Raw genomic sequence first — 27,344 nt, forward strand, 5'->3', positions numbered from 1 at the left:
TCGGCTGGTGTGGGTCACGAAGGTCGGCTGGTGTGTGTCACGAAGGATGGTCAGTTGGTAAAAATGGGTCCAGGGCAAAAAAGTTTGAAAAACATTGTGCTAGCCTGTCTCTTCCTGAATATGCTAAAATAAATGACCATGAACCTGACCTGAGTCTCCTGTGAATCGTTCATTCGTAGATTAGCGAGCTATAACACGTTCATGGGGTGTGGGCATCGCTGGCTAGGCCAGTATTTGTTGGCAATCCCTAATTGCCCATGAACTGAGTGGTTTGCTTGGCCAGAGTTTTTCAAAGTGCGGGTTGCAACCCGCAGGTGGGCCGCGTGCGGGCAGGTTTGGGGAGGGTCGTACCATTCCCACCGGGGTCCCAATCGCGGGAGAAGAACCCAACGGCTCAGATCGTCTTTTGAATTGAGAATGGTATCTGCTGCCACCTTTTAAATGAAAATAAATGAGGCGTGTGCAGACTTCCGGCCAGAAGCGGCAGCAGAGAGCAGGTCACGCGCTCTGCATGTACACGTGACGTCATGCTTTTAGTGTCAATCACAGAGCGGTGTTGCTTCCATTTTCTAGATGCTGGCCAGTGGACTGTGAAAATGATTAATTTTCTTAAAAGTAAGAGTTAACCAGAGTCTCAAGTAGGCAGTGTACCTACTGGCCAGGATCTCACAACAGAATCTGCTGGAGAGAGCTGCACAGGAGAGTCCAGGGCAGGATAGATCAGTGCTGGTGTTAGCTCTGAACAGAGCTCCTGGGCCTCTGGTTAACAGCCTACAAAGAAGAAACTTAACTCAGGAACAAAGCAGGATAAAGATGATTTCTTGAGGTATGGTTTTGGCAATTGTGCCAATGCAAATGAGGATGTAAAGCTCATGGGCTGGATTCTCCTCCCTGCCCCACCACATTTCTGCTCTGACCTGCCGGCGGGATTCTCCGTTACGCCGGCCGGTTAATGGGGTTTCCCATTGTGGGGCAGCCCCATGGCGTCGGGAAACCCCCGGGCGCCGGGAAAACCAAGAATCCTGCTGGCGGAGAATCCCGCCCCATGTGTGTCATATGCAGGGGAGTACTGGTAAATGAAAGGAGAAGTTTCTGATTTTGAAAGAGAAGTGGTGGATGAAAAATGTCTTTTGAGTTTGAGAGCCCAGAGTCAGTTATTAACTTACAGCTGACTCCAAATTAAAAGTTTATGCTGCTGTACCAGAACTGTGGCAGCACATTAAATACGTGCCAAAAGCCCATGAGGCTGTCAGTATTCTGCAGTAGCATCTCCAGGAGTATCCAGTGCTGAGTAAAACAAGTATTTTGTTGCTGTTGCCCGTCACGACGAACTACATGTGCGAGGTTGGATTTTCTGTTTTCATAAAGATCAAGGTAGCACAAAGGAACTGGCTGAAGTTTGTACCTGATATGTGCATTGACCTCTCCTCCCGTGAACCTGATTGGAGCGAGATTGTGAGGACCAAGCAGGTCCCCATTTCACATTAAAGGTAAGCGGACATGACGTGTGTCATGAAGGTCAGCCGGTATGGGTCGCGATGGTCGGCCAGTTGGCAAAAGTGAAAACGACTGTGCTTGGCGATTTCAGAGGAGCATTTAAGAGCCAACCACATTGCTGTGGATCTGAAGTTACATGTAGGCCAGATGGGATACGGATGGCAGATTTCTTTCCTTAAAGGGAGATTGGTGAATGGGTTTTTACAACAATCACTGTCATAGGGCCCATCACTGCGGCTAGCTTTACAATTTCACATCTTATTAATTGAATTTAAACTTCACCAGCTGCCATGGCGACATTTGAACCCATGTCCACCAGGCCTCCACGTTATTAGTCCAGTGGCATTCCCAGAAATTGAGAGGAGGAATGTTTCCCTCTTGGAATCCTGGATGTGAGGAATAACCCACAGCCACAGCCACCAATTCGTCATCGATTAATGAAACAGCTCAGGGAAGATCTGGTTGGGATTAACATTGAAGGTTATAGGCACAAATACACTATCAGCTATGTGATAAATGCAGGAAATGTTTACATATATTGTATCATGTGTCTGTTGGAGTGACGGTATTAAAAGAACTTAGGTTAAGGTATCCAGACTGTGGCCGGAATTCTCCGGCCATTGGGATTCTCTTTTCCCGGCGGCACTGGCTGGCTTCAGTGGCGGGAAAACAATCCTGCCGCTAACGAAGGGCGCGCCGCCAAGAAACACACGGCTGGGGGACTGGAGAATCCCGCCCGTACATGTCTGCTGAAGCTGTGATTAAGGGGTGAACAGCTAGGCAGGCTGTGACGTCGCACATGGGAAGGGCTGGTTTTAGATTCATTTTCAATTTAATTTATGTTTTTAATTTAATTTTCTGCTCTGGGTTCTGACTGACTTCTGAAAGCTTCTGTCCAAGGACTTTGTGAATAAATCTGTACCCCACAAAGTGTTAACTTTATTCATAGGTGGCATTTGACCTGTGTGTGTGGATTCTGCTTGAAGTCGATGGGAAGTGAGCGCAAAGACCTTTCTTTATTTTTTTGTAAGAACTGTTGAACTGTTAATTGAAAAGCTGTTTTTCCGTGGATGTGAATGGGGTCAATCCGGCGTTAATAATAATTTGTTTTAATATGTTTTAAAGACCCCGAGGTGTCAATGGAGTTACTCCTGAAATGAAATGAAAATCGCTTATTGTCACGAGTAGGCTTCAATGAAGTTACTGTGAAAAGCCCCTAGTTGCCACATTCCGGCGCCTGTTCGGGGAGGCTGGTACAGGGATTGAACTGTGCTACTGGCCTGCTTGGTCTGCTTTAAAAGCCAGCGATTTAGCCCAGTGTGCTAAACCAGCCCTGGGAGTGAAGTATCTTTTCCTCACAGTTTACAAATTGAAACATTGTTGGGGTCTGATCCGGTTTCCTGATGTAAATTGGTGGTCTGCTCACATCACAGATATATAGAACAGTACAGCACAGAACAGGCCCTTCGGCCCTCGATGTTGTGCCGAGCAATGATCACCCTACTTAAACCCACGTAACCCGTATACCCGTAACCCAACAATCTCCCCATTAACCTTACACTACGGGCAATTTAGCATGGCCAATCCACCTAACCCGCACATCTTTGGACTGTGGGAGGAAACCGGAGCACCCGGAGGAAACCCACGCAGACACGGGGAGATCGTGCAGACTCCACACAGACAGTGACCCAGCCGGGAATCGAACCTGGGACCCTGGAGCTGTGAAGCATTGATGCTAACCACCATGCTACCGTGAGGCAGTCAAGCCACAGAGCTGGCCAGCCAAGGTGGGCATGGGTTAAAGCTGATGGCTCACTGTCACCTTCTCAGGGCAAGCCTGACCAGTAATGCTTACATCCTGAGAATATTTTGAATCGAAAGGTAGCATACATTTGAACAGGTGTTACTTGTCACTACGTGTCTGGTTCTGTGCCGGGTGGCATGGCGGCACAGTGGTTAGCACTGCTGCTTCACGGGGCCAGGGTTCGATTCCGGCCTCGGGTGACTGTGCGGAGTCTGCACGTTCTGCCCGTGTCTGTGTGGGCTTCCTCCGGGCGCTCTAGTATTCTCCCACAGTCCAAAGATGTGCAGGTTAGGTGGATTGGCCATGATCAACCTGCACATACGTAACCCGCGCATCTTTGGACTGCGGGAGGAACCGGAGCACCCGGAGGAAACCACGGGGAGAAAGTGCAGACTCCCACACAGTCACCCAAGGCCGGAATTGTCCCTAATGTTGTGAGGCAGCAGTGCTAACCACCGTGCCACCTCCTTCTGTGCTGTAGTGGTTCGATGGTTCTATAAGACAGCCAGCTTTGGTACACTGGTTTGCATCATACTCTATTGTCTATATAACTCCTGTAGAGAATCTGGTGCAAGCCCCCCAGTGTAACTTCAAGATGAAGAGACCCTTAGTCCCATATGTTGCACTGCATTGAGTTGAGCTGAATGATATTTGGCTGGAATTAATAAAAGGTTCAAACGTTAGTGATAAATCTCACCATGTCCCTCTGCCTGGTGGCTAATCAGATTGTCAGTGTGCAAAGTTGACAATCGGCTTCAAGACAAGAATTAGTGCATCAGTGATATCCTGTCAGGAATGATCCCACACAATCCCCTCTTTACAAAGCATGTTGGTGAGGAGAGGCTGTGCCAACCTTTCCATCATTTTGACTTCAACATCGGTCTTCAAAAAGTTGCAGAATTCCCAATCGGCTACCGGTCCCACAATCCGACATTTTGGAATGAAATTCTATTGCGAAGGAGCCAGATTCCTGCTGTGATTAATTTTAACATGCGCTGCGATCTTTCACGTGGCGTAACAGGAAAGGGATAGAGAGAAGGAGAAAGAGAAAGAGAGAAAAGTGAAGATGGCCTTTTACTGCCCACAGGGAGTGGATAGGATGCTGGGGAACTGAGGCGCTCTCTCATTGTTTCTGTGTGTGGCCCTTTAAATGTTTCTGCGCAGCCACGCACACACACTTAGTTAAAGGGGTCAACTTGTGTTCAGCCTGCATGGGGAACCTTCGGCATGGTTACGTGGCCCTTGCAGTTTAGAGGGACGATTGCTGCCGGTTCTCGTAGGCCCTCGTTAGAAAGAACTTGCATTTAAATAGCGCCTTTCACAACCTTGGGAGGTTCCCAACATGCCTCACAGCCAATGAGCAGTAGTAACTATGGAGGGAGGGCAGCGAAGGTTTACCAGGCTGATTCCTGGGATGGCAGGACTGTTATTTGATGAGAGACTAAGTCGGTTAGGATTATATTCATTGGAGTTTAAAGACTGAGAGGGGATCTCATAGAAACTTACAAAATTCTAACAGGTTTAGCCAGGGTAGATTCAGAAAGAATGTTCCCGATGGTGGGGGAGTCCAGAACTAGGGGGTCATAGTTTGAGGATAAGGGGTAAACCTTTGAGGACTGAGGTGAGGAGAAATTTCTTCACCCAGAGAGTGGTAAATCTGTGGAATTCACTACCACAGAAGGTAGTTGAGGCCAAAATGTTGTGTAATTTCAAGAAGGAATTAGATACAGGGATCAGAGATATGGTGGGAAGGCGGGATCTGGATATCGAACTTGATGATCACAATGAATGGCGTATTAGGCTCGAAGGGCTGAATGGCCTTTGCCTGCTTCTATTTTCTATGTATGTTTCGAACATAGGAAACACAGCACTCCATTCATGCATAGCAAGGTACATGTGAAAATGGCAAGATAGTCTGTTTGTAGTGATGTTCGTTGAAGGACAAATATTGGCCAGGATATCGAGAACTCCCTCACTCCCTTTAGAATGTTTTTATTTTGCATTCCCCTGATGGAGAGTCAGTGCTGATCATGTGCAGTCTCCATAAAGAGACTTGAACAGACGACTTCAGAGGTAAGAGTGTGACCCACTGAGCCTTTGATTTCTAAATGAAGAATACCATAGGACATCGGAGCAGAATTAGGCCATTCGGCCCATCGAGTCTGCTCCGCCATTCAATCATGGCTGATATTTTCTCATCCCCATTCTCCTGCCTTTCCCCATAACCCCGGATCCCCTTATTAATCAAGAACCTATCTATCTGTGTTAAAGACGCTCAATGATTTGGTCTCCACAGCCTTCTGGAGCAAAGAATTCCACAGATTCACCCCCCTCTGGCTGAAGAAATTCCTCCTCATCTCTGTTTTAAAGGATCGTCCGATGACAGATATAGCCCCATACGACACTCCTCTCATTCGGATTGAATGAAGAGAGGTAGAAAGATGCTCGTGTGGAGCACAAAGCTTTCACCCGTTTGGCCTGTTCCTGTATTGTGAATTCGAGGTAATTCTATGTTAAAAAGAAACTCGATTGAGGAACCAAACAAGTGTTAGAAAATTTATTGTCTGATTTGCGCATTCCCACCTCTATTACAAAATAGTCAGCAAACACAATTCAGAATACTTCCCGCAGATATAACAGAATACGCCTGGACTCATGATGTGTTACAGCGATCTTCTTCCCCCATCTCTTCATCAATTCGACCCTCTGCTGAAATTGTGTTCCTGATGGGCCATGTCACCTCCACAATACCCATCTGCATCATGTCAGTGAGTGTCCTGACGATTCCCCTCCCTCAGTCAGAGTTGCTGACATTTATCGGAGGACCCAATTCAGCACAGCCCAGGAATGCAATCCCGCGATCACTTCCTAGCCTCAATGGCTAATCTCACCACATCTCACACCATGAAAGAAAGCAGCAGTCACTTTAGAACAAGTTTGATTCCCCTTTTCCTGCTCAGCTACTCTCAAAGAACCCTTCACATATTTTCACTGTGTTTATTCCCCTTCATGAACCTCTTGGCTGTGAACATGGTTCCAGATAAGAGGAGGGTGGATGTTGACCGGCATCTTCCTGACATTTATCAATGTCACTCACAGATGCTCCTGGGGAATGTAGGCTAGGAACATGGTCTGTTTCTTCCCAATTCCAAAAACCTACCTTCCACCCAGTAAGAGTGACCAACGCACCCAAAATGCGCCATCTGAGGGGTGTTACAGTTAAAGAAAAGGGAGGGACTGAAGCCAAGGTTGGCCAACCTGTGGCAGGGTGTGCTAATCACATATTTGCCGATGAAACCATCAGTCATCTTACAGTGTGAAAGTGGTAACTCTGACAGAACAATTATTTGCTTTTCAAATTCCTGAGAAAACTACAATTATTCTTTCATCTACTCAACATCTAGGGGGCGATTTTACTTTGGGCAATTGTCCTGCTCACCCTGTATCCTCAGTACGAGGCCCCAGCCATGGTGCCAATGAGTTACTGAATGCATAATCCCAGGTGGTTTGGGGTGGGCGAGGGAGGTAGGAGGGCGCGACAGGGCAGAGGTTCTGACAGCTCCTCCATAACCCAAGACAGGGGTTCCCAGTTCAAGATGGGGCGGGACGAGGACGAGCTGGAAGAGTTTTGTGGGGCCAGGAGGAACATTTAAACGATTTGGCCGCCCGTGCTTGGCAGAGTGGGCACAATGTACAGCTGCCATTGGAAAATGACATCAGGCTCCTACAATCATGGCAAGATGGTAGTGCTGTCACTGGACTACTAATCCAGATGCCCAGACTAATGAGCTGGAGACAGGGGTTCAAATCCCACCATGAGAGCTAGAGCAATTTAAACTCAATGAATACATGGAATCGAAAGCTCGTCAATGGTGATCATGACAACTATCATCGATTGTTGTAAACACCCATCCAGTTCACTAATGTCCTCTCGGGAAGGAAATCTGCCGTCCTTACCCGGTCTGGCCTACATGTGACTCCAGACCCACAGCAATGTGGTTGACTCTTAACTGCCCCTCAGAAATGGCCCAGCAAGACTCAGTTCAAGGGCAATTAGGGATGGGTAACAAATGCAGGCCCAGCCAACGATGCCCACAACCCATGGATTAATTATTTGAAAAATCAGAGTAGGAATCTGATGTCCCTTCAGAATCAGGCAGCTGCTCCGGACAACCATTTCTGCAATGGATTGGAAATAGTGACCATATCAGGAGTGGGGATTATCAAGTGGCGGGGACCTTCCATTTTTGGCTTGACTTTATGCCTTGTTGCCTCCAGGTGGAAGCCTTGAAAATCGGCCCCTAGAATTGTTGTGGAATGGAAGGGTTCTGATCTGCTGACTGACTTCCACCGCCATTTATCGGACACTTTGGGAAGGCTTTGGCAACAGAAGAGCAAGCATGAAGTCACTCAGAACCGTTGGCATGTAGGAGAGCGGAATCCAGAATAACTTGGCATCCCACCCGGCAGCATAACGTGTGCGAGGGTAACTGGCAGTGAGAGCATGCTCCATGCAGTCGGTGACTTTGGACAAGTCCCCATCACATATGGCATTCATTGTAAACTTCTGGACCTTCACATCTGGAAAAGAAAGAAAAACACCTTCAAGTAGTCTCTACTGCTCTCTTTATCGAAGATGCTCAATGCTTATGAACATAAGTACCTCTTCATTTCATTTTACTCCAACCATTGTCAATTGTAGAAATTTGTTCAGTGATGCACGGTAGCATAGTGGATAGCACAATTGCTTCACAGCTCCAGGGTCCCGGGTTCGATTCCCGGCTGGGTCACTGTCTGTGTGGAGTCTGCACATCCTCCCCGTGTCTGCATGGGTTTCCTCCGGGTGCTCCGGTTTCCCCCCACAGTCCAAAGATGTGCAGGTTAGGTGGATTGGCCATGATCAATTGCCCTTAGTGTCCAAAATTGCCCTTAGTGTTGGGTGGGGTTACTGGGTTGTGGGGATAGGGTGGAGGTGTGGGCTTGGATAGGGTGCTCTTTCAAAGAGCCGGTGCAGACCCGATGGGCCGAATGGCCTCCTTCTGCACTGTAAATTCTATGATGAATGAGATATCGTGAGGCAGGATCAGTGGAAAGCAGGGCGGCACCTTGACACAGGGACCTGGGTTCCAATACCGCCTTGGGTCACTGTCTGAGCGCAGTCTGCACGTTAGAACATAGAACATCGAACATAGAACACAGAACAGAACAGCACAGTACAGGCCCTTCAGCCCACGATGTTGTGCCGACCATTTATCCTAATCTAAGATCAACCTAACCTACATCCCTTCAATTTACTGCTGTCCATGTGCCTGTCTAAGAGTCGCTTAAATGTCCCTAATGACTCTGACTCCACCACCTCTGCTGGCAGTGCATTCCACACACCCACCACTCTGTGTAAAGAACCGACCTCTGACATCTCCCCTATACCTTCCTCCAATCACCTTAAAATTCTGTCCCCTTGTGACAGCCATTTCCGCCCTGGGGAAAAGTCTCTGGCTATCCACTCTATCCATGCCTCTCATCACCTTGTAAATGAAAATGAAAATCGCTTATTGTCACGAGTAGGCTTCAATGAAGTTACTGTGAAAAGCCCCTAGTCGCCACATTCCGGCGCCTGTTCAGGGAGGCTGGTACGGGAATTGAACCGTGCTGCTGGCCTGCTTGGTCTGCTTTAAAAGCCAGCGATTTAGCCCAGTGAGCTAAACCAGTCCAAGTCACCTCTCTGCCTTCTTCACTCCAGTGAGAAAAGCCCTAGCTCCCTCAACCTTTCTTCATAAGACATGCCCTCCAGTCCAGGCAGCATCCTGGTAAATCTCCTCTGTACCCTCTCCAAAGCATCCACATCCTTCCTATAATGAGGCGACCAGAACTGGGCACAATATTCCAAGTGTGGCATAACTAGAGTTTTATAAAGCTGCAGCAAAACCTCGCGGCTTTTAAACTCAATCCCCCTGTTAATGAAAGCCAACACACCATATGCCTTCTTAACAACCCGATCAACCTGGGTGGCAACTTTGAGGGATCTATGTACGTGGACCCCAAGATCCCTCTGTTCCTCCACACTTCCAAGAATCCTGCCTTTAACCCTGTATTCAGCATTCAAATTCGACCTTCCAAAATGAATCACTTCACATTTATTAAGGTTGAACTCCATCTGCCACTTCTCAGCTCAGCTCTGCATCCTGTCAATGTCCTGTTGTAACCTGCAATAACCCTCAACACTATCTACAACTCCACCAACCTTTGTGTCTTCGGCAAACTTACTAACCCACCCTTCCACTTCCTCATCCAAGTCATTTAGAAAGACCACAAAGAGCAGAGGTCCCAGAACAGATCCTTGCGGGACATCACTGGTCACCGACCTCCAGGCGGAATACTTTCCATCCACTACCACTCGCTGTCTTCTTTCGGCCAGCCAATTCTGTATCCAGACAGCCAAATTTCCCTGTATCCCACGCCCCCATGTCTGCTTGGGATTCCTCCGGGTGCAGCAGATACCTGGGAACCCCACCACCTGGAGGTTCCCCTCCAAGTCACTCACCATCCTGACTGGGAAATATATCGGCCGTTCCTTCACTGTCACTGGGTCAAAATCCTGGAACTCCCTCCCTAACAGCACAGTGGGTGTACCTACACTTCAAGGACTGCAGCGGTTCAAGAAGGCAGCTCACCACCACCTTCTCAAGGGGCAATTAGGGATGGGCAATAAATACTGGCTGAGCCAGCGACACCCACATCCCATAAATGAATTTTTTAAATTATGAGATTAGCTAAACAGCATTGATTCTATCACAAGGTAATTGATTTGGGTGGCACAATGGTTAGCACTGCTGCCTCACTGCGCCAGAGGCCCGGGTTCAATTCCGGCCTTGGGTGACTGTGGAGTTTCCACGTTCTCCCCGTCTCCACGTGGGTTTCCTCCGGTTGCTCTGGTTTCCTCCCACAGTCTAAAGATGTGCAGGTTAGGTGGATGGGCCATGCTAAATGGCGCAAAAAATGTTAGGTGGGGTTGCAGGGAGAGGGGCGGGGGATTGGGCCTAGGTAGGGTGTTCTATCGGAGCAAGAGCTGGTGCAGAAATGATGGGCCAAATGGCCTCCTTTTGCACTGTGGTGATTCTATGGTTCACAAGGTCCTGCTGGCATCAAACAGGTCCCCCCAAAAGCCCATGTGTATTAATGCCAATTGACTCTGCCTTCTCCACCGTCAGTACCCACTATCCTTACCCCAGCCCAATGAAGGAGAACCCTTACCCCGATGAGACTATATCTTACACTGAGTCAAGTCACTGTTAAAGCTCTTGTTCGCAAACATCAAAAATTCAAGAAATTCAGTTCGAAAAGGAAGCTAAGAAGTTTGGAAACAATTGACATTCATTAAAAATGCTGTGAGTTTCTGCACTGAGAAAAGAATTTCACCAAACAATGCACTTTGTTCCTAAAACGCAAAGATAGGCCTGACATTTTGCTGTTGATTGGCAGAAATCCGATTTGAATTTCTCAAAATGTTTATGTCACAGTGAGTTAATGACAAATTGCTGAAATTCAAACTAATGGCAAGTTTTACTCACCAGCTCGTCCAAAATTAGTTAGGAAGCAAACATTGGAACTCGAAAATTCTTTTAGGGGAGAAAAATGACAAGCACAAGAGGCATTGGGTGAGAAAAGTCTTACAAAAATGAACTGGTTTTAAAGGGCAGCATGGTGGCACAATGGTTAGCACTGCGGTCTCACAGCGCCAGGGACCCGGTTCAATTCCAGCCTTGGGTCATTGTGGAGTTTGCACGCTCTCCGCGTGTCCACGTGGGTGCTTCAGTTTCCTCCCACAGTCCAAAGATGTGCAGGTTAGATGGATTGGCCATGCTAAATTGCCCCTTAGTGTCCAAAGATGTGCAGGTTAGGTGGATTGGCCATGATAAATTGTCCCTTAGTGTCCAAAGATGTACAGGTTAGGTGGATTGGCCATGCTAAATTGCCCCTTAGTGTCTAAAGATGTGCAGGTTAGGTGGATTGGCCATGATAAATTGTCCCTTAGTGTCCAAAGATGTACAGGTTAGGTGGATTGGCCATGATAAATTGTCCCTTAGTGTCCAAAGATGTGCAGGTTAGGTGGATTGGCCATGATAAATTGTCCCTTAGTGTCCAAAGATGTGCAGGTTAGGTGGATTGGCCATGATAAATTGCCTGTTAGTGTCGAAAGATGTACAGGTTAGGTGGATTGGCCATGTTAAATTGTCCCTTAGTGTCCAAAGATGGGCAGGTTAGGTGGATTGGCCATGATAAATTGCCCCTTAAGTGTCCAAAGATGTGCAGGTTAGGTGGATTGGCCATGCTAAATTGCCCTTAGTGCCCAAAGATGTGCAGGTTAGGTGGATTGGCCATGTTAAATTGTCCCTTAGTGCCCAAAGATGTGCAGGTTAGGTGGGGTTACGGGGATAGGGCGGGGACGTGTGCCGAGGTTCGGGTGCTCTTTCAGAGGGTCGATGCATACAAGATGGGCCAAATGGCCTCCTTCTGCACTGTAGGGATTCTATGATTCTATCAACAGCCTGACGTGACCTTGACGTTTCCAGAGACTCTTTAAACATTGGAGTGTTGAGAAATTACCTTTTCAGGCAGAGAAGCAATGCAGTTTAGCTAATCACATAAAAGCTCAATACGATGCAGAAAATACCAGTTTATAAAAGACCCCCAATTCTTACAGTTCCCCCCTTTGAGAATGAAATATCTTTATTGACCACTGTGCTACCGTGCCGCCTCACATGATGGACCTTTGAACACCTATCAGACAAGGGCGTCCTCAGCAAGATAGACTGCAAGGCAGATCCACCAAGCAACCAAGGTGGCTCAGTGGGTAAGGTGCACCGCCTGCTGTGGTACGGGACCACATAGAGCAGACAAGGTCGCATCAATCCCTGAGTTGACCAGCCTCAACCCCAGGAGTTGCCGATTGGCCGCAGTACCCTTGAGTGACACTCCAGGGTTGCCCATGGGGAGAAACAAGGATGCAATATTCAATCACTGACTGAATGGGGGACAGGGCCCGCCCAGAACATGAGAAGGAAACCGACTAATATTTTGTCGCTTCTGTCATTCTGCATTCAGTCACCAGGAGGCACCATATCTCCACTCTCAGGGTGTCCTTTCCCACGAACAGGTGTTGCAGCTGACTGATGTAAATATCTACCCGAACGTCATCCAGCTTCCTAACAGGATTCTGATGGTTAGAATCAATGCAGTATGATTGAGTACAGACTGAAGTAGATGCCACCTACACTTTTCCAAGTATTTCTCTCCATAACTCTCACGGACTTCTGGAGATAGTCTGGCCCACCGACACTGCAGGTCGTTTTCAATGTCTTCCAGGTTTGTCACAGCGGTTTTGAAGAAGCCAGGCTCGATGATGCAAACCCGAACACCAAAATAGTGCACGTCCCGTCTAAAAAAGGACAAATGGAAAATGTACAGGTTCCAACTCACAAGACATGTTCCCCCACGCCTGCCCATTTTTGCTGTTTGGTGTTTTTCAGCTCCCTGGCCTGTCCCAACACAACTCCACCCCTCCCCCACTTGGCCGCCTGTCCCTGACACTTCAGTCGCTCCCATTTTGGCTGTCTTGCCTTTTGCCGCTATTAACACTCACCACCCCTTAACGGCGCCATTAACACTCTCCTTTGTCTCATGTCCAGGACATAATTTGTCCATATCTCCTTTGCCTATCCCTGGTCTTCTCTTCTGCCCCATCTCCTCTGCCACCTTTCACACTCTATAATTCTGTACATTTCTACCTCGCTTCAGTTCTCTAGAAGGGTCATTTAGACCCGAAACGTTAACTGTGTTTCTCTCTCCACAGATGCTGCCAGGCCTGCCGGGTTTATCCAGCATTTCCTGTTTGTATTTCATGTCTCCAAACATGTTAAAATCCTTTTATTCATCGTCACGTGCTGGGAGCAGTAAATTGCATTCATATAGCACCTTTAACGCAGCGAAAAAAAGACATACTGAGATGCTTCACTGTGCATTTTATGTGATATTAGGTCAGGGGCCTCAAATATGGTCAGAAGAAATACTGAAAGATGGAAAGAGGTAGAGGTTTATGGATTCTAAAGCTTCGGGCCTCGGCAGTTGGAGGTATGGCCGCCAATGGTGGAGGAATGGAAATCAGGTATGTAGTAATGCACAGAATCCATGACATCATTACAGTCTTGATTTAACATCTTATCCAAAAAATGGCACCTCTAGCAGCGAAGCACGACCTCAGGACTTACATAGAACAGTACAGCACAGAACAGGCCCTTCGGCCCTCGATGTTGTGCCGAGCAATGATCACCCTACTCAAACCCACGTATCCACCCTATACCCGTAACCCAACAACCCCCCCTTAACCTTACTTTTTAGGACACTACGGGCAATTTAGCATGGCCAATCCACCTAACCCGCACATCTTTGGACTGTGGGAGGAAACCGGAGCTCCCGGAGGAAACCCACGCACACACCGGGAGGATGTGCAGACTCTGCACAGACAGTGACCCAGCCTGGAACTGAACCTGGGACCCTGGAGCTGTGAAGCATTGATGCTAACCACCGTGCTACCGTGCTGCCCTCGGAGAATCACTGGAGAATCAGCCTAGATTTCCTACTCACTATCGCTGGAGGAAAACTGAATACTCGGCCTTCTGAGTGGGTTACTGAATGAGCGTTAACGAACACCGTCCACATTCAGATAATACCATGGCCAGTGAAACAATGTTTTCAAAAGATGAGTAATAATAGACAGAAAAATAAAACCGAAAGAGAGACACGAGCAGGCGGCGCAGTCGTTAGCACTGCTGCCTCACGGCGCCGAGGTCCCAGGTTCGATCCTGGCTCTGGGCCACTGTCCGTGTGGAGCTTGCACATTCTCCCCGTGTCTGCGTGGGTTTCCCTTATTTTTAAACAATTACCCCTAGTTCTAGATTCTCCCACAGGAGGAAACATCCTCTCCACATCCACCCTGTCAACATCCCTCAGAATCTTAAATATTGAGATTAATGGCATCCCTTTGGAATTTATTTAAATAAAAATACATAGTGAGGCAAGAAAGATTCTTCTTGCGTAAACATCTTCTGCTGAAATTTAAGAACACTTCTGCTCCTTGGGGAAATTTCAAATTGACCCGTATCCACATAAAATCCATCGAATTCCTGCAGTGCAGAAGGAGGCCATTGGGCCCATCGTATCTGCACCGACCCTCTGAAAGACTAACCCGCCCAGGTCCTCTCCCCACCCCATCCCCCCAATCCTACCCAACCTGCATATCTTCAGACTGCGTGACTTCTCTGTTAGTCCAGCCCTGCGATAACAGTGGATATGAGTGGCGATGCTTACCTCAGGCTGTCGGAGAAAGACTCCACTCCACATTTCGAGAGACAGTATCCGCCACCTGCAAACGACAGCCTCCCCAGAATACTGGCCACATTCACCACCCGGCCCCTGGCCTTTTTCACCAACGGGAGAAAGGTCAGAGTGACCTCCATCAATCCAATCAAATTCACGTTCAGTACTTTGAAATAATCCTCCATCCTCATCCATTCCGTCGGGCCAATGGGAATAGATCTGCCCGCATTGTTGACTAATCCCCAAAGGCCTGTAAAAAAAAAAAGACAAACGGAAACTTAAGACACTCAAGAATTGCCGCTGAAATTTCTGTTTTGCAAAATGCAAGGACATGTGGTGCAGACCCTCTTCATCAGATAACAATCACTGTATGGAGTGATTCTAGCGCAAAGTTTTCAGGATATGATGAGGAACAGATCGAATTCTTTCTTTGGAATGGAGGTGATATTGGACTGAAATCGTTAACTCGGCTTCTCTCTCCTCAGACCTGTTGTGTTTTCCCAGCACTCTCTGTTTCTATCCTTAATTGGCTTCTCCCCACTGTCGGACAGGTTGCCCTCAATGCTCTGAAGTGCGAGGACACTTTTTTTCTCGTTTGCTTACTTTCCCGATCCCCTTCACCGCCAAACCTGTCTCCAAGGTGCTGAAAATAATTGCTCCCATTATATCTTGGATCACGTCAAAAGGCCATAGGAACACTGGTTGTGTGGTGGTCCAATTGGTCAGCCCATGAATCAGCGTTGAACAGTCATTTGTTCAACTCCTGGTTTGTCCTGAGTTGCCTGAGCTTAGCTGGGTGGCTTCAGAACAGTACCACGTTGTCTTGATTCTGTAACGATGTGGAGATGCCGGCGTTGGACTGGGGTGCTTGATTCTGTAAGTATCTGGGTAAGGAGGGCTAAGTGAGTCAAAGTCTCGACACTTGGGAAAACATGGTTGGGAGGTGAAAGTGTGAATTGGTCTGTGTCACGTTATTTGGGGCTGAATTCTCAGCCCCCCCCCCCCCCCCCCCCCCCCCAGCTGCGTGTTTCACGGTGACGGTGGGATTCTATACTCCCGTTGCCTGTCAATGGTGTGATGTTCTTTAGAACATAGAACGATACAGCGCAGTACAGGCCCTTCGGCCCTCGATGTTGCACCGACATGGAAAAAAACTAAAGGCCATCTAACCTACACTATGCCCTTATCATCCATATGCTTATCCAATAAACTTTTAAATGCCCTCAATGTTGGCGAGTTCACTACTGTTGCAGGTAGGGCATTCCACGGCCTCACCACTCTTTGCGTAAAAAACCCACCTCTGACCTCTGTCCTATATCTATTACCAATATATCTATATCTTTGTGTTGTTAATTCTAGGATGATTGGCGTAGTGTTTGCAAAGACCACAAATAGGTTTTTTTCTAACAAAGCTATAGATTTATTTACACTAAATTGGATTCAACACTTACTCCTATATAACAAACAGTTGGTAATAAACATATAATCTACACTCATCTATTATTAATCTCTACACTAATACATGAACTATGATCTGCTCTCACTCACACTATCTTTCCTTCAGTCTGTCAAAGAACAATACAACACAGGAGGCCCTTCGGCCCTCCAAGCCTGTACCGGTCATGATACCAACCTTGGCCAAAACCCTCAGCACTTCCTTGTGCCGTATCCCTCTATACCCATCCTATCCATGTGTTTGTCAAGATGCCTTTTGAACGCCGTTAATGTATCTGCTTCCACAACCTCCCCTGGCAACGCGTTCCAGGCACTCACCACCCTCTGTGTAAAAGTCCTGCCTCGCGGGGCAGCATGGTGGCACAGTGGTTAGCACTGCAGCCTCACGGCGCTGAGGTCCCAGGTTCGATCCTGGCTCTGGGTCACTGTCCGTGTGGAGTTTGCACATTCTCCCCGTGTTTGCGTGGGTTTCACCCCCACAACCCAAAGATGTGCAGGGTAGGTGGATTGGCCACGCTAAATTGCCCCTTGATTGGAAAAATGAATTGGGTACGCTAAATTTATTTTTTTTTAAATCCTGCCTCGCACATCTCCTCTAAACTTTGTCCTCGAGCTTTCTCCTCCACCTCTCACCCACAAGGCTTAGCATCGATGCCTTATATAGTTCTACATCTAGCTCCCTCTGGTGGTTGATTTGGACATAACATTAACCCTTCCAGTTCTTTACATTTATGATAATGTCACAATTGTAGCCACCATTGTAGCCACTCCACATCGCTAGGAAACCCATGGGCGGGGGTGCGCTGCCTGCGGGAAAAGTGAATCGCAATGGCCGGAGAATTCTGGGCCAGATCTCAACCGGACGTTATAGACGTTACTGTAATTGGTCACAGAATTATGGGCTATTATTGGCTCCACCGAGTGGCTTTCTCTGTCAGGAGCTCACCGCAGTACAACATTATGAAAAGAGGGCTTTTCCTTCAGTGGTAATCTCTAATCAGCAGTTTCAGCTCACAGGTACCTTTCTCTCCCACCTCTGCCTGGACCCAGTCCGCTGCTTTCTGTATGCTACTGGAATCGGTCACGTCAAGCAAGACAGCTTTCAGCTTGGACGATCCGCTCCTCTGCAAGGTGTCAACTCCTTTTTGGGTCAGGCAGCCAGCCAGGACATGGAACCCTTGCCAGTCCAGACGTTTTGCCAGGAGGTTGCCGAAGCCCGTGTCACACCCAGTGATAAAGACATACTTGTCTTTGACATCTCCGATCTTCTCACGATCCCTGATAAACCAGCCAATGGCAAGCAGAAGAGCAGCCGTGAGGAGATACACCCACATGAAGTCTGTTTGAAGAGCCTGAGAAGACAGGACAGAACATTTCAATGAGAGAAAGTCATCACAACGGGCGCACAATATGAAATCACACAGGTTATCATTTGGCCTATCTATTATGTAGTTGTCTTAATTGGTTATTGCAATACTCAATGCACTACTGAGTCACGCAGAATTAGCCAGGTTCCAGGCTTGGCACAAGAAGCTTAATTTCGTTTGAATTCATTCTTGGAATGTGGGCATCGCTGGTTGGGCCAGTATTTATTGCCCATCCCTAATTGCCCTTGAACTGAGTGTCACGCTCGGCCATTTCAGAGGGGCAGTTAAGAGTAAAACCCATTGCTGTGGATCTGGAGTCACGTGTAGGCCAGACCGGGTAAGGACGGCAGATTTCCTTCCCTAAAGGACATTAGTGAACCAGATGGGTTTTTACGACAACGGTTGCATGGTCATCACTCCAACCTACCTCAAAGATAAGTTGTAACCAGGAGCAGAAAAATACCAATTGCAAACCAAGTCAGAAATAGATCTTAAAGGTACAAATGCCGGCTGTGCTTTTTAAAATTTACTTGCATCTTTTCAGTACCCTAGCAACATTCGATACCTATTTGATTGAGCTGTGATTAAGATTCAGTGTGAATGAGGCAATAATGGCGGGAAATGGGAGACAGGACATTACCACCGAGTTTACCGCCTGTATTTTGGGAAGTGCATCCAGCAGACAGTGACAGGTCAGAAAAATCAAGTGGACAGGAAAACTGGGTGAGGCTCTGTATAAAATGGAGCCCTGTCCCCACCCACCTAACTGTCACTTGCAGATGACGTCCGACCCGAGAAAGGTCATGTTTTGTTGATTTGAAAACCGATAAAACAGCAAAGGTCACGGTCTGGATTACGAGGAAGAAAATGTGCTAGGGTCTTGGGCTCTTCCAGTCGCACCCGTCCCGAGAGCAGAAATTCCCGCCCGAAGTCAATGTCCATTCGCCCGCTGCGATTCCCGTGCCGGGTGGTGCCGGGAAATTTACCTCAGATTGTCCCATCAGTTGTTTGAACTCCTCAATAGTGAGTTGAATTAGAGTTAGAGAGTCATAGAATCATACAGCATAGAAAAGGCCCTTCAGCCCATCGAATCTGCGTTGGTCAAAAATAACCACCTAACTATTCTCATCCCATTTTACAACGCTAGGCCCCTAGCCGTGTCTGCCCTGGCATCACAAGTGGCCATCTAAACACTTTTTAAATGTTATGAGGGTCTCTGCCTCCACCACCCTTTCCGGCAGCGAGTTCCAGACTCCCACCACCCTCTGGGTGAAAAGGTTTTTCCTCACATCCCCTCTAAACCTCCTGCCCCTTACCTCACATCCCCTCTAAACCTCCTGCCCCTTACCTCACATCCCCTCTATACCTCCTGCCCCTTACCTCACATCCCCTCTAAACCTCCTGCCCCTTACCTCACATCCCCTCTAAACCTCCTGCCCCTTACCTCACATCCCCTCTAAACCTCCTGCCCCTTACCTCACATCCCCTCTAAACCTCCTGCCCCTTACCTCACATCCCCTCTATACCTCCTGCCCCTTACCTCACATCCCCTCTAAACCTCCTGCCCCTTACCTCACATCCCCTCTAAACCACCTGCCCCTTACCTCACATCCCCTCTATACCTCCTGCCCCTTACCTCACATCCCCTCTAAACCTCCTGCCCCTTACCTCACATCCCCTCTATACCTCCTGCCCCTTACCTCACATCCCCTCTAAACCTCCTGCCCCTTACCTCACATCCCCTCTAAACCACCTGCCCCTTACCTCACATCCCCTCTAAACCTCCTGCCCCTTACCTCACATCCCCTCTAAACCTCCTGCCCCTTACCTCACATCCCCTCTAAACCTCCTGCCCCTTACCTCACATCCCCTCTAAACCTCCTGCCCCTTACTTCACATCCCCTCTAAACCTCCTGCCCCTTACCTCACATCCCCTCTATACCTCCTGCCCCTTACCTCACATCCCCTCTAAACCTCCTGCCCCTTACATCACATCCCCTCTAAACCTCCTGCCCCTTACCTCACACCTCCTGCCCCTTACCTTACATCCCCTCTAAACCTCCTGCCCCTTACCTCACATCCCCTCTAAACCTCCTGCCCCTTACCTCACATCCCCTCTAAACCTCCTGCCCCTTACTTCACATCCCCTCTAAACCTCCTGCCCCTTACCTCACATCCCCTCTAAACCTCCTGCCCCTTACCTCACATCCCCTCTAAACCTCCTGCCCCTTACCTCACATCCCCTCTAAACCTCCTGCCCCTTACCTCACACCTCCTGCCCCTTACCTTACATCCCCTCTAAACCTCCTGCCCCTTACCTCACATCCCCTCTAAACCTCCTGCCCCTTACCTCACATCCCCTCTAAACCTCCTGCCCCTTACCTCACATCCCCTCTAAACCTCCTGCCCCTTACCTCACATCCCCTCTAAACCTCCTGCCCCTTACCTCACATCCCCTCTAAACCTCCTGCCCCTTACCTCACATCCCCTCTAAACCTCCTGCCCCTTACCTCACATCCCTTCTAAACCTCCTGCCCCTTACCTTAAATCTCTGCCCCCTGGTTATTGACCCCTCCACCAAGGGGAAAAGTTTCTTCCTGTCTACTCTATCTGTGCCCCTCTTAATTTTACACATCTCAATCCCCCCTCAGTCTCCTCTGCTCCAAGGAAAACAATCCCAGTCTATCCAATAAGAAGTCTTACAACACCAGGTTAAAGTCCAACAGGTTTGTTTCAAACACGAGCTTTCGGAGCACGGCTCCTTCTTCAGGTGAGAAGAAGGTGTCACCTGAAGAAGGAGCAGTGCTCCGAAAGCTCGTGTTTGAAACAAACCTGTTGGACTTTAACCTGGTGCTGTAAGACTTCTTACTGTGCTCACCCCAGTCCAACGCCGGCATCTCCACATCATGTCTATCCAATCTCTCTTCATAACTAACACTCTCCAACCCAGGCAACATCCTAGTGAATCTCCTCTGCACCCTTTCCCAGTGCTCTCACATCCTCCTATAATGTGGATTCCAGAACTGCACAAAATACTCTCGCTGTGGCCTAACCAATGTGTTATACAGTTCCAGCATAACCTCCCTGCTCTTAAACTCCGTGCCTTGGCTAATAAAGGCAAGTATACCATATGCCTTTGTAACCACTGTATCTGCCTGCTCTGCTACCGTAAGGGACCGGTGTACATGAAAATGAAAGTCGTTTATTGTCACAAGTAGTCTTCAATGAAGTTACTGTGAAAAGCCCCTAGTCGCCACATTCTGCCGCCTGTCCGGGGAGGCTGGTACGGGAATCGAACCGTGCTGCTGGCCTGCTTGGTCTGCTTTAAAAGCCAGCAATTTAGCTCAGTGAGCTAAACCAGCCCCTAGTGAGCTGAACATGCACACCAAGAGCCCTCTGATCCTCGGTGCTTCCCAGGGTCCTGCCGTTTATCCTGTATTCCCTTTGCCTTGTTTGTCCTGCCCAAGTGCATCGCCTCACACTTCTCCAGATTGAATTCCATTTGCCACTGATCAGCCCGTCTGACCAGCCCGTCTATATCCTCCTGTAATCTAAGCCTAACCTCCTCACTATTTACCACCCCACTAATTTTCGTATCATCCATGAACTTACTGGTCAACCCTCCTACATTCACGTCTAAATCATTTGTATAAACCACAAACAGCAAGGGCCCCAACACTGATCCCTGTGGGATCACAGTGGACACAGGTTTCCAGTCAGAAACAACACTCCTCGACCATCACCCTCTGCTTTGTCGCCATCTGGAATGGCCACTTCCAGAATACAAAATGGATGTTTGCAAAGACTATAGGGAAACATGGACAATGCTAAGAAAGCAGGCAGGCACAGAGCCTGGATGCATATTGAGAAGGCAACTCCCAGACGAGATAGAATACAATGTTGACAAATGTGAGGTTATCCATTTTGGTAGGAATAACAGCAAACGGGATTATTATTTAAACGATAAAATATTAAAGCATGCCACTGTGCAGAGAGACATGGGTGTGCTAGTGCATGAGTCACAGAAGGTTCGTTTACAAGTGCAACAGGTGATTAAGAAGGCAAATGGAATTTTGTCTTTCATTGCTAGAGGGATGAAGTTTAAGACTAGGGAGGAAATGTTGCAATTGTATAAGGTGTTAGTGAGGCCACACCTGGAGTATTGTGTTCAGTTTTGGTCTCCTTACTTGAGAAAGGACGTACTGGCGCTGGAGGGTGTGCAGAGGAGATTCACTAGGTTAATACCAGAGCTGAAGGGTTGGATTATGAGGAGAGGTTGAGTAGACTGGGACTGTACTCATTGGAATTTAGAAGGATGAGGGGGGATCTTATAGAAACATTTAAAATTATGAAGGGAATAGATAGGATAGATGCGGGCAGGTTGTTTCCACTGGCGGGTGACAGCAGAACTAGGGGACATAGCCTCAAAATAAGGGGAAGTAGATTTAGGACTGAGTTTAGGAGGAACGTCTTCACCCAAAGGGTTGTGAATCTATGGAATTCCTTGCCCAGTGAAGCAGTTGAGGCTCCTTCATTACATGTTTTTAAGGTAAAGATAGATAGTTTTTTGAAGAATAAAGGGATTAAGGGTTATGGTGTTCGGGCCGGAAAGTGGAGCTGAGTCCACAAAAGATCAGCCATGATCTCATTGAATGGCGGAGCAGGCTCGAGGGGCCAGATGGCCGACTCCTGCTCCTAGTTCTTATGAGACTGAAACTGTAGGTTAATTAGCATATTGATGGACCATCTCCGGGAACAAAGGAATAACATTCAAGTAACCGATACTAAGGCAGACACCCCGGCGCCAGAAAGACACAAACAAAGCAAGGCCAACGGCCACCTAAGACATGCCCAGCCATCAGGGCACCCACCCCTTTCTTGGTCAGTGATCAGGATACGGCCCAATTAATTGGGGCCAAGTTCAAGGCCCGCCCAAAAGCACGCGAGGCCCCTTTGGGTATAAGAAGAAGCCCCCGAGAGAGAATCGCTCTCTTGGACTCGGCTCTCGAAGCGGAGAGACCCGTCCACCAGCTGCACCAGAAGCAGTAAGTCCAAGGCCAACGCTCGCTGCCAGACGGACGACCTTAGCTGTTCTCCTGTTACACCTTCGTACCCAACAGCCTCAGATCCGAACAACGGCCATTGTTCCTCTGACTGAGTGGGCACCCGAAGTTAAGTATAGGCGTTAGCGTTAGAGTTAGTTTAGTTTATGGTATTTGTGCATGAGTAGATATTACTGTGTGTGTAAATAAATAGTATTGACCTTGAACTAACTAACTGGTGCATTGGTTCTTTGATCAGTATTCGGGTTTGAACCTTGTGGAGGTATCGAGAGATACCTGGCAACTCTAGAGCAAACAGAATTAGGATTAAGGAAGGTGACCATATTGACCGCTGTATTTAGAACCAGATAAATAGAGCAACAGCTTCCTGCCACTTGGCCAATTCTGGATCCAATTTGCCAAATTTCCTTGCATCCCATGGACTCTTATCTTCGCTATCAGTCTCCTATGTGGGACATATGCAGATATGGGACATATGAGAATTCATCACACACATGCCCTCTTCGACAGAGGAGACATTCCCAAAATTTGGAGTATCAGAAACCTTTCTGCAGCTCATCCCATTCTTGACCATTGTATCGCTTACTGCTCTCGTAGTATTGTCACACTGATCACGTCCTCCGTATTCGGAAGTGATCAAGCTGCACTGATAAACGATTTACTCCAATCTTCGCGCACTGGGAGTCCCCTGGAAACATTGAGCCCTTCCATGGAAGCTTCTGGAAGCACTGACACAATCCCAGGGTTCCTTTCTGGTGTGTCAGCTACCCAAAGGGAAATGATGAGAGACCAAAACGAGGGCTGGTTTACGCAAACACATGCAGAAAGGTGTGGCACACGGCAGATCTGTGCCCAGATGAATTCCCTATGGTCCATGAGCATCAGTTTGAAAACCTACAATATACGAGTGAAGCTAATGAGGATCAGTAACGCAACATATATTGTGGTTCAGTGAGTAGCAGCTTTGGGTTCGAGCCCCATCCCAGGATTTGATGGCCAGGGAAGGTGCGTTCATAACGCGGCCAACCAGGTTGAGTATCAACCTTAAAATCCTTCCGAACACCCCAATGGCTGGCGGTAAGAGCGGGAGAGACTCCTGCTCACCCAGGCTTGATGTGGAGTGGCGCCCCTCAAACTTTACGTCTCTGGCGACAGACTAGCAACCTGTCCTGGGAATTGAAACAGACATGAGTCTGCCTTTGTGCACCCACTAGGTGTAGGAATCGAATTGGAATACAGTCCCCAGCTACTTAGAAACATGCCTTGCAACTGGTTTGGTGTGTTGAGCAGTGGTCTGATAGCAGCAAGCAAATCTGAAATGACTGGAAAAGAAACTCACATCCTTTATTTCAAACTTTTCCTCCTCTATTTCGAATCGGGGTAGCTCGGTACCAGTTTGGAGCAATTGCCATGTCGCATTCTGACATTGATATTCTGCTCTTGTGTGTGGCATTGTTGTTCGCTGCTTTTAGTAGCATCCAGCTCACTTTCACAATTTACCCAGATCCTCCGAACCCAAGATTCTCAACTGACCTGCACTTTTCCAGAATACGCATAGGTTAAGGAAAAGCTTTTGAGTTTCGTAAATTGTTGGGAGGTTTGAAAGCTTTCCTTTTGTCAACCTCATTTGGCCCCAGGGCGTTCTGCAGCCGTGATCACATTTGCTCATGTTCAGACAATCTGGGGAGTTGGAGCTTTAATTTCAGAAAAGTATTTGTTTAAGGTTATTTTTATAATAATGAGAGGAATCCCTACCTCTAATTTTCTGCTAGATACTAGCTCATGCTTAGCCACTTGGTGGCACACCAGTTAAACACAAACAAGATGGATACAGATAAGGGAATCCATTCAGCCCATCGAGTCACAGTAAAGGATTTACATTGTCCCATTGAATGTTGAACTAGATTGCACAAGGAGTAGGCGACTAACCATAGATACTATCGATTGTCATTCCCACTATCACCATCCTGGGGGTTACCATTCACCAGGAACTGAACTGGACCCAGCCATATAAATACTGTGGCTACCAGAGCAGGTCAGAGGCTGGGAATCCTGCGGAGAGTAACTCACCTCCTGACTCCCCAAAGCCTGTCCACCATCTACAAGGCACAAGTCAGGAGTGTGATGGAATACTCTCCCCTTGCTTGGATGAGTGCAGCTCCAACAACACTCAAGAAGCTCAACACCATCCAGGACAAATCTTGATTGGCATCCCATCCACAAACATTCACTCCGTCCACCACCGACGCACAGTGGCAGCCGTGTGTGCCGTCTACAAGATGCACTGCAGCAACTCACCAAGGTTCCTTAGGCAGCACCTTCCAAACCCACGACCTCTACCATCTGGGAGGACAAGAGCAGATACCTGGGAACCCCACCACCTGGAGGTTCCCCTCCAAGTCACTCTCCATCCTGACTTGGAAATATATCGGCCGTTCCTTCATTGTCACTGGGGAAAAATCCTGGAACTCCCTCCCTAACAACACTGTGGATGTACCTGCTACAAACATCCGCATTGTCCTGGAAGTCCATTTGACTGCGCTGAGGAACATTTTAATTGCTCTATGCAAATCCCGGATTCAATTCCGGCCTCTGGTGACTGTGTGGAGTTTGCGTTTTCTCCCCATGTCTGCGTGGGTTTCCTCCGGGTGCTCCGGTTTCCTCCCACAAGTCCAAAGATGTACAGGTTAGGTAACAATAATCATAATCTTTAGTGTCACAAATAGGTTCACATTAACACTGCAATGAAGTTACTGTGAAAAGTGGATTGGCCATGCTAAATTGCCCCTTAGCATCCAAAAGGTCAGGTGGGGTTACTAGGTTACGGGGATTGTGGGCTTCAGTAGAGTGTTCGATGGGCCGAATGGCCTCCTTCAGCACTGTAAATTCAATGAAAAGCCTGAAGAGGGCCACAACAAGTTAGAGGAAAAATTTGAAGTTACTCAATTGCTCTGTAAGTTGCTGCAAGCATCAGACAATACATTCACTTCACAGAGCTGCCCGGAAGCAATTCCTCTTTTGAAAACAATGTGTCCCTTTAATGGGATTTCAGGGGCTTAAATCTAAGCCGAAGATCTAGAAATTGCATTCAGATTTACTTAAGAGGGGCTGGCAAAAAAAATCTTCTTTGTGCTCAGAATGGAGAATCACAAGGAGCCCCGGATTCACTGGGATTCCAGGAAGGAAAGGGCACTGGGTTGAAGACAAAGGTCGGGATTTCCCGGGCGCTGCGATTCAATTTTGCCGCCGGCAGCACATCCTTGCCAGCTGGTTACGTGGCGGCGTGGGGTGGTTACAATGGGAAATCCCATTGACAAGGGGCAGGAAGACAGAATCCCACCACCAGCGAAACACGCGGCTGATGGACCGGAGAATCCCACCCAAAATATTACTTCTCCCAGTTGAGCATGTGGAATGGAAAGAATGAATCTGCTCTCTCGTGTTTCGCCTGTGGGTAAATGCCTTCATTGAATAGGAATGTGATCCCGGGAAGTTTCATGCTGGCCATACATCCCACCTTTGGAAAATGGATGGTGGAACGGATCTGATCCCGAGAATCCTGGTGGCGAACTCCCACCTCCACCGTGGGGCGCCCAACTCTTGAGAATCTAACCGGAGCATGTTTTAAAATATCCAATACATATGCCGACCAGAACACAGGCAAGGTTTTAATCATGGTCACATTGCTGAACATCAGGCGCACACATCTCTGGCATGGAGTAACCACTAAACCAGATCTTCAGTCTGATTTCTGATCAGTCTTCCCAGGGAATCTTTGAAACGGCAAAGACAACAGGGGGCTGGTCTGGGGGTGGGGGATCTAACCTGACATGTTCAATTCACAGGCTGTCTGGTTTCCCAACAGGCCAGTTGGGAGAACAGGTTGGGTTTCCTCCGGGTGCTCCGGATTCCTCCCACAGTCCAAAGATGTGTCGGTTAGGTGCGCAGGCCATGCCAATCCAGGGACCTGCAGATTGGGTGGGGTTATGGGGCAGGGGAGTGAATCTAGGTCGGGTACTCTTTCAGAGGGTTGGTGCAAACTCAATGGGCTGAATGGCTTCCTTCTGTACTGTAGGGATTCTATTTGATGGATTCAAATAAACTTTGAAGCCACACGTAAGGGTGACTCGATTGGAAATGTGTTTCCAGTCAGTGTCCATCCCACTCCATCTGGTGTGAAAGATCCATGCATGTGGAATTCCTCACCTCTTTGCCAATACACTGGATGGGTTACTCCGCTCTGCCAGCCGCTTTCCCATTGAAACCACCCCAAATCCTGGGAAAGCCGTGGGCGGGGGTGCACTGCCGGCGGGAACAGACAATCGCAACAGCTGGAGAATTCCTGGGAACTGAACAGTCTAACATGGAGTCTCTGTGAATAGCGGCAGACAGCCTCACTTGACAGCGAGTGTGGAGGGCTGGTTTTCACGTCAACAATTCTTTTCAAATTTCAGGTCCTGATCTGGAGAATCAAAACTTGCAACCTTCCAACTGCTAACCTCCTGATGGTGATCACTGCCGACAACCCATGCCATGGGTTTTCTCTATCATCCTGGGTTAGCTTACAGACTACTCCTGCATCTTAATCAACCTTGTTACACAAGCACTTGCTCAATGAAAATGTCATACTTCATGGAGGATTAGCATCGTACTGTTAATCCGGTTAAATCCCAATATATGCAATGATCAATGAAGTGCCTGCAATCCAAGGCCCAATTAATACAGGCCGTAAGAAGGCACGCACAAGGAGCACCATTGTCCAGTGAGAAGACATTAAACAAGGTG

The 27,344-nt window shown here is 48.1% G+C and overlaps 1 protein-coding gene across 2 annotated transcripts in view; it reads right to left on the bottom strand.

Moving 5' to 3' along the window:
* Positions 1-5,843: 5,843 nt before the first annotated feature.
* The window catches only part of rdh5 (retinol dehydrogenase 5 (11-cis/9-cis)), a 38,973-nt gene continuing 17,472 nt past the window's right edge, over positions 5,844-27,344 (bottom strand). For both annotated transcript variants that reach the window (XM_038786587.1, XM_038786586.1), the window contains 4 exons: positions 17,151-17,481; positions 14,666-14,924; positions 12,574-12,737; positions 5,844-7,882 (listed from right to left, as the gene is read on the bottom strand). In XM_038786587.1, the coding sequence (XP_038642515.1) occupies positions 7,659-7,882; positions 12,574-12,737; positions 14,666-14,924; positions 17,151-17,463 (960 nt within the window). In that variant the 5' untranslated portion in view covers positions 17,464-17,481 and the 3' untranslated portion in view covers positions 5,844-7,658. The remainder of the gene's footprint in view (positions 7,883-12,573; positions 12,738-14,665; positions 14,925-17,150; positions 17,482-27,344) is intronic.

Source organism: Scyliorhinus canicula, chromosome 28 (genome assembly GCF_902713615.1).
Source record: "Scyliorhinus canicula chromosome 28, sScyCan1.1, whole genome shotgun sequence".
In the NCBI taxonomy this organism is placed as follows: domain Eukaryota; kingdom Metazoa; phylum Chordata; class Chondrichthyes; order Carcharhiniformes; family Scyliorhinidae; genus Scyliorhinus; species Scyliorhinus canicula.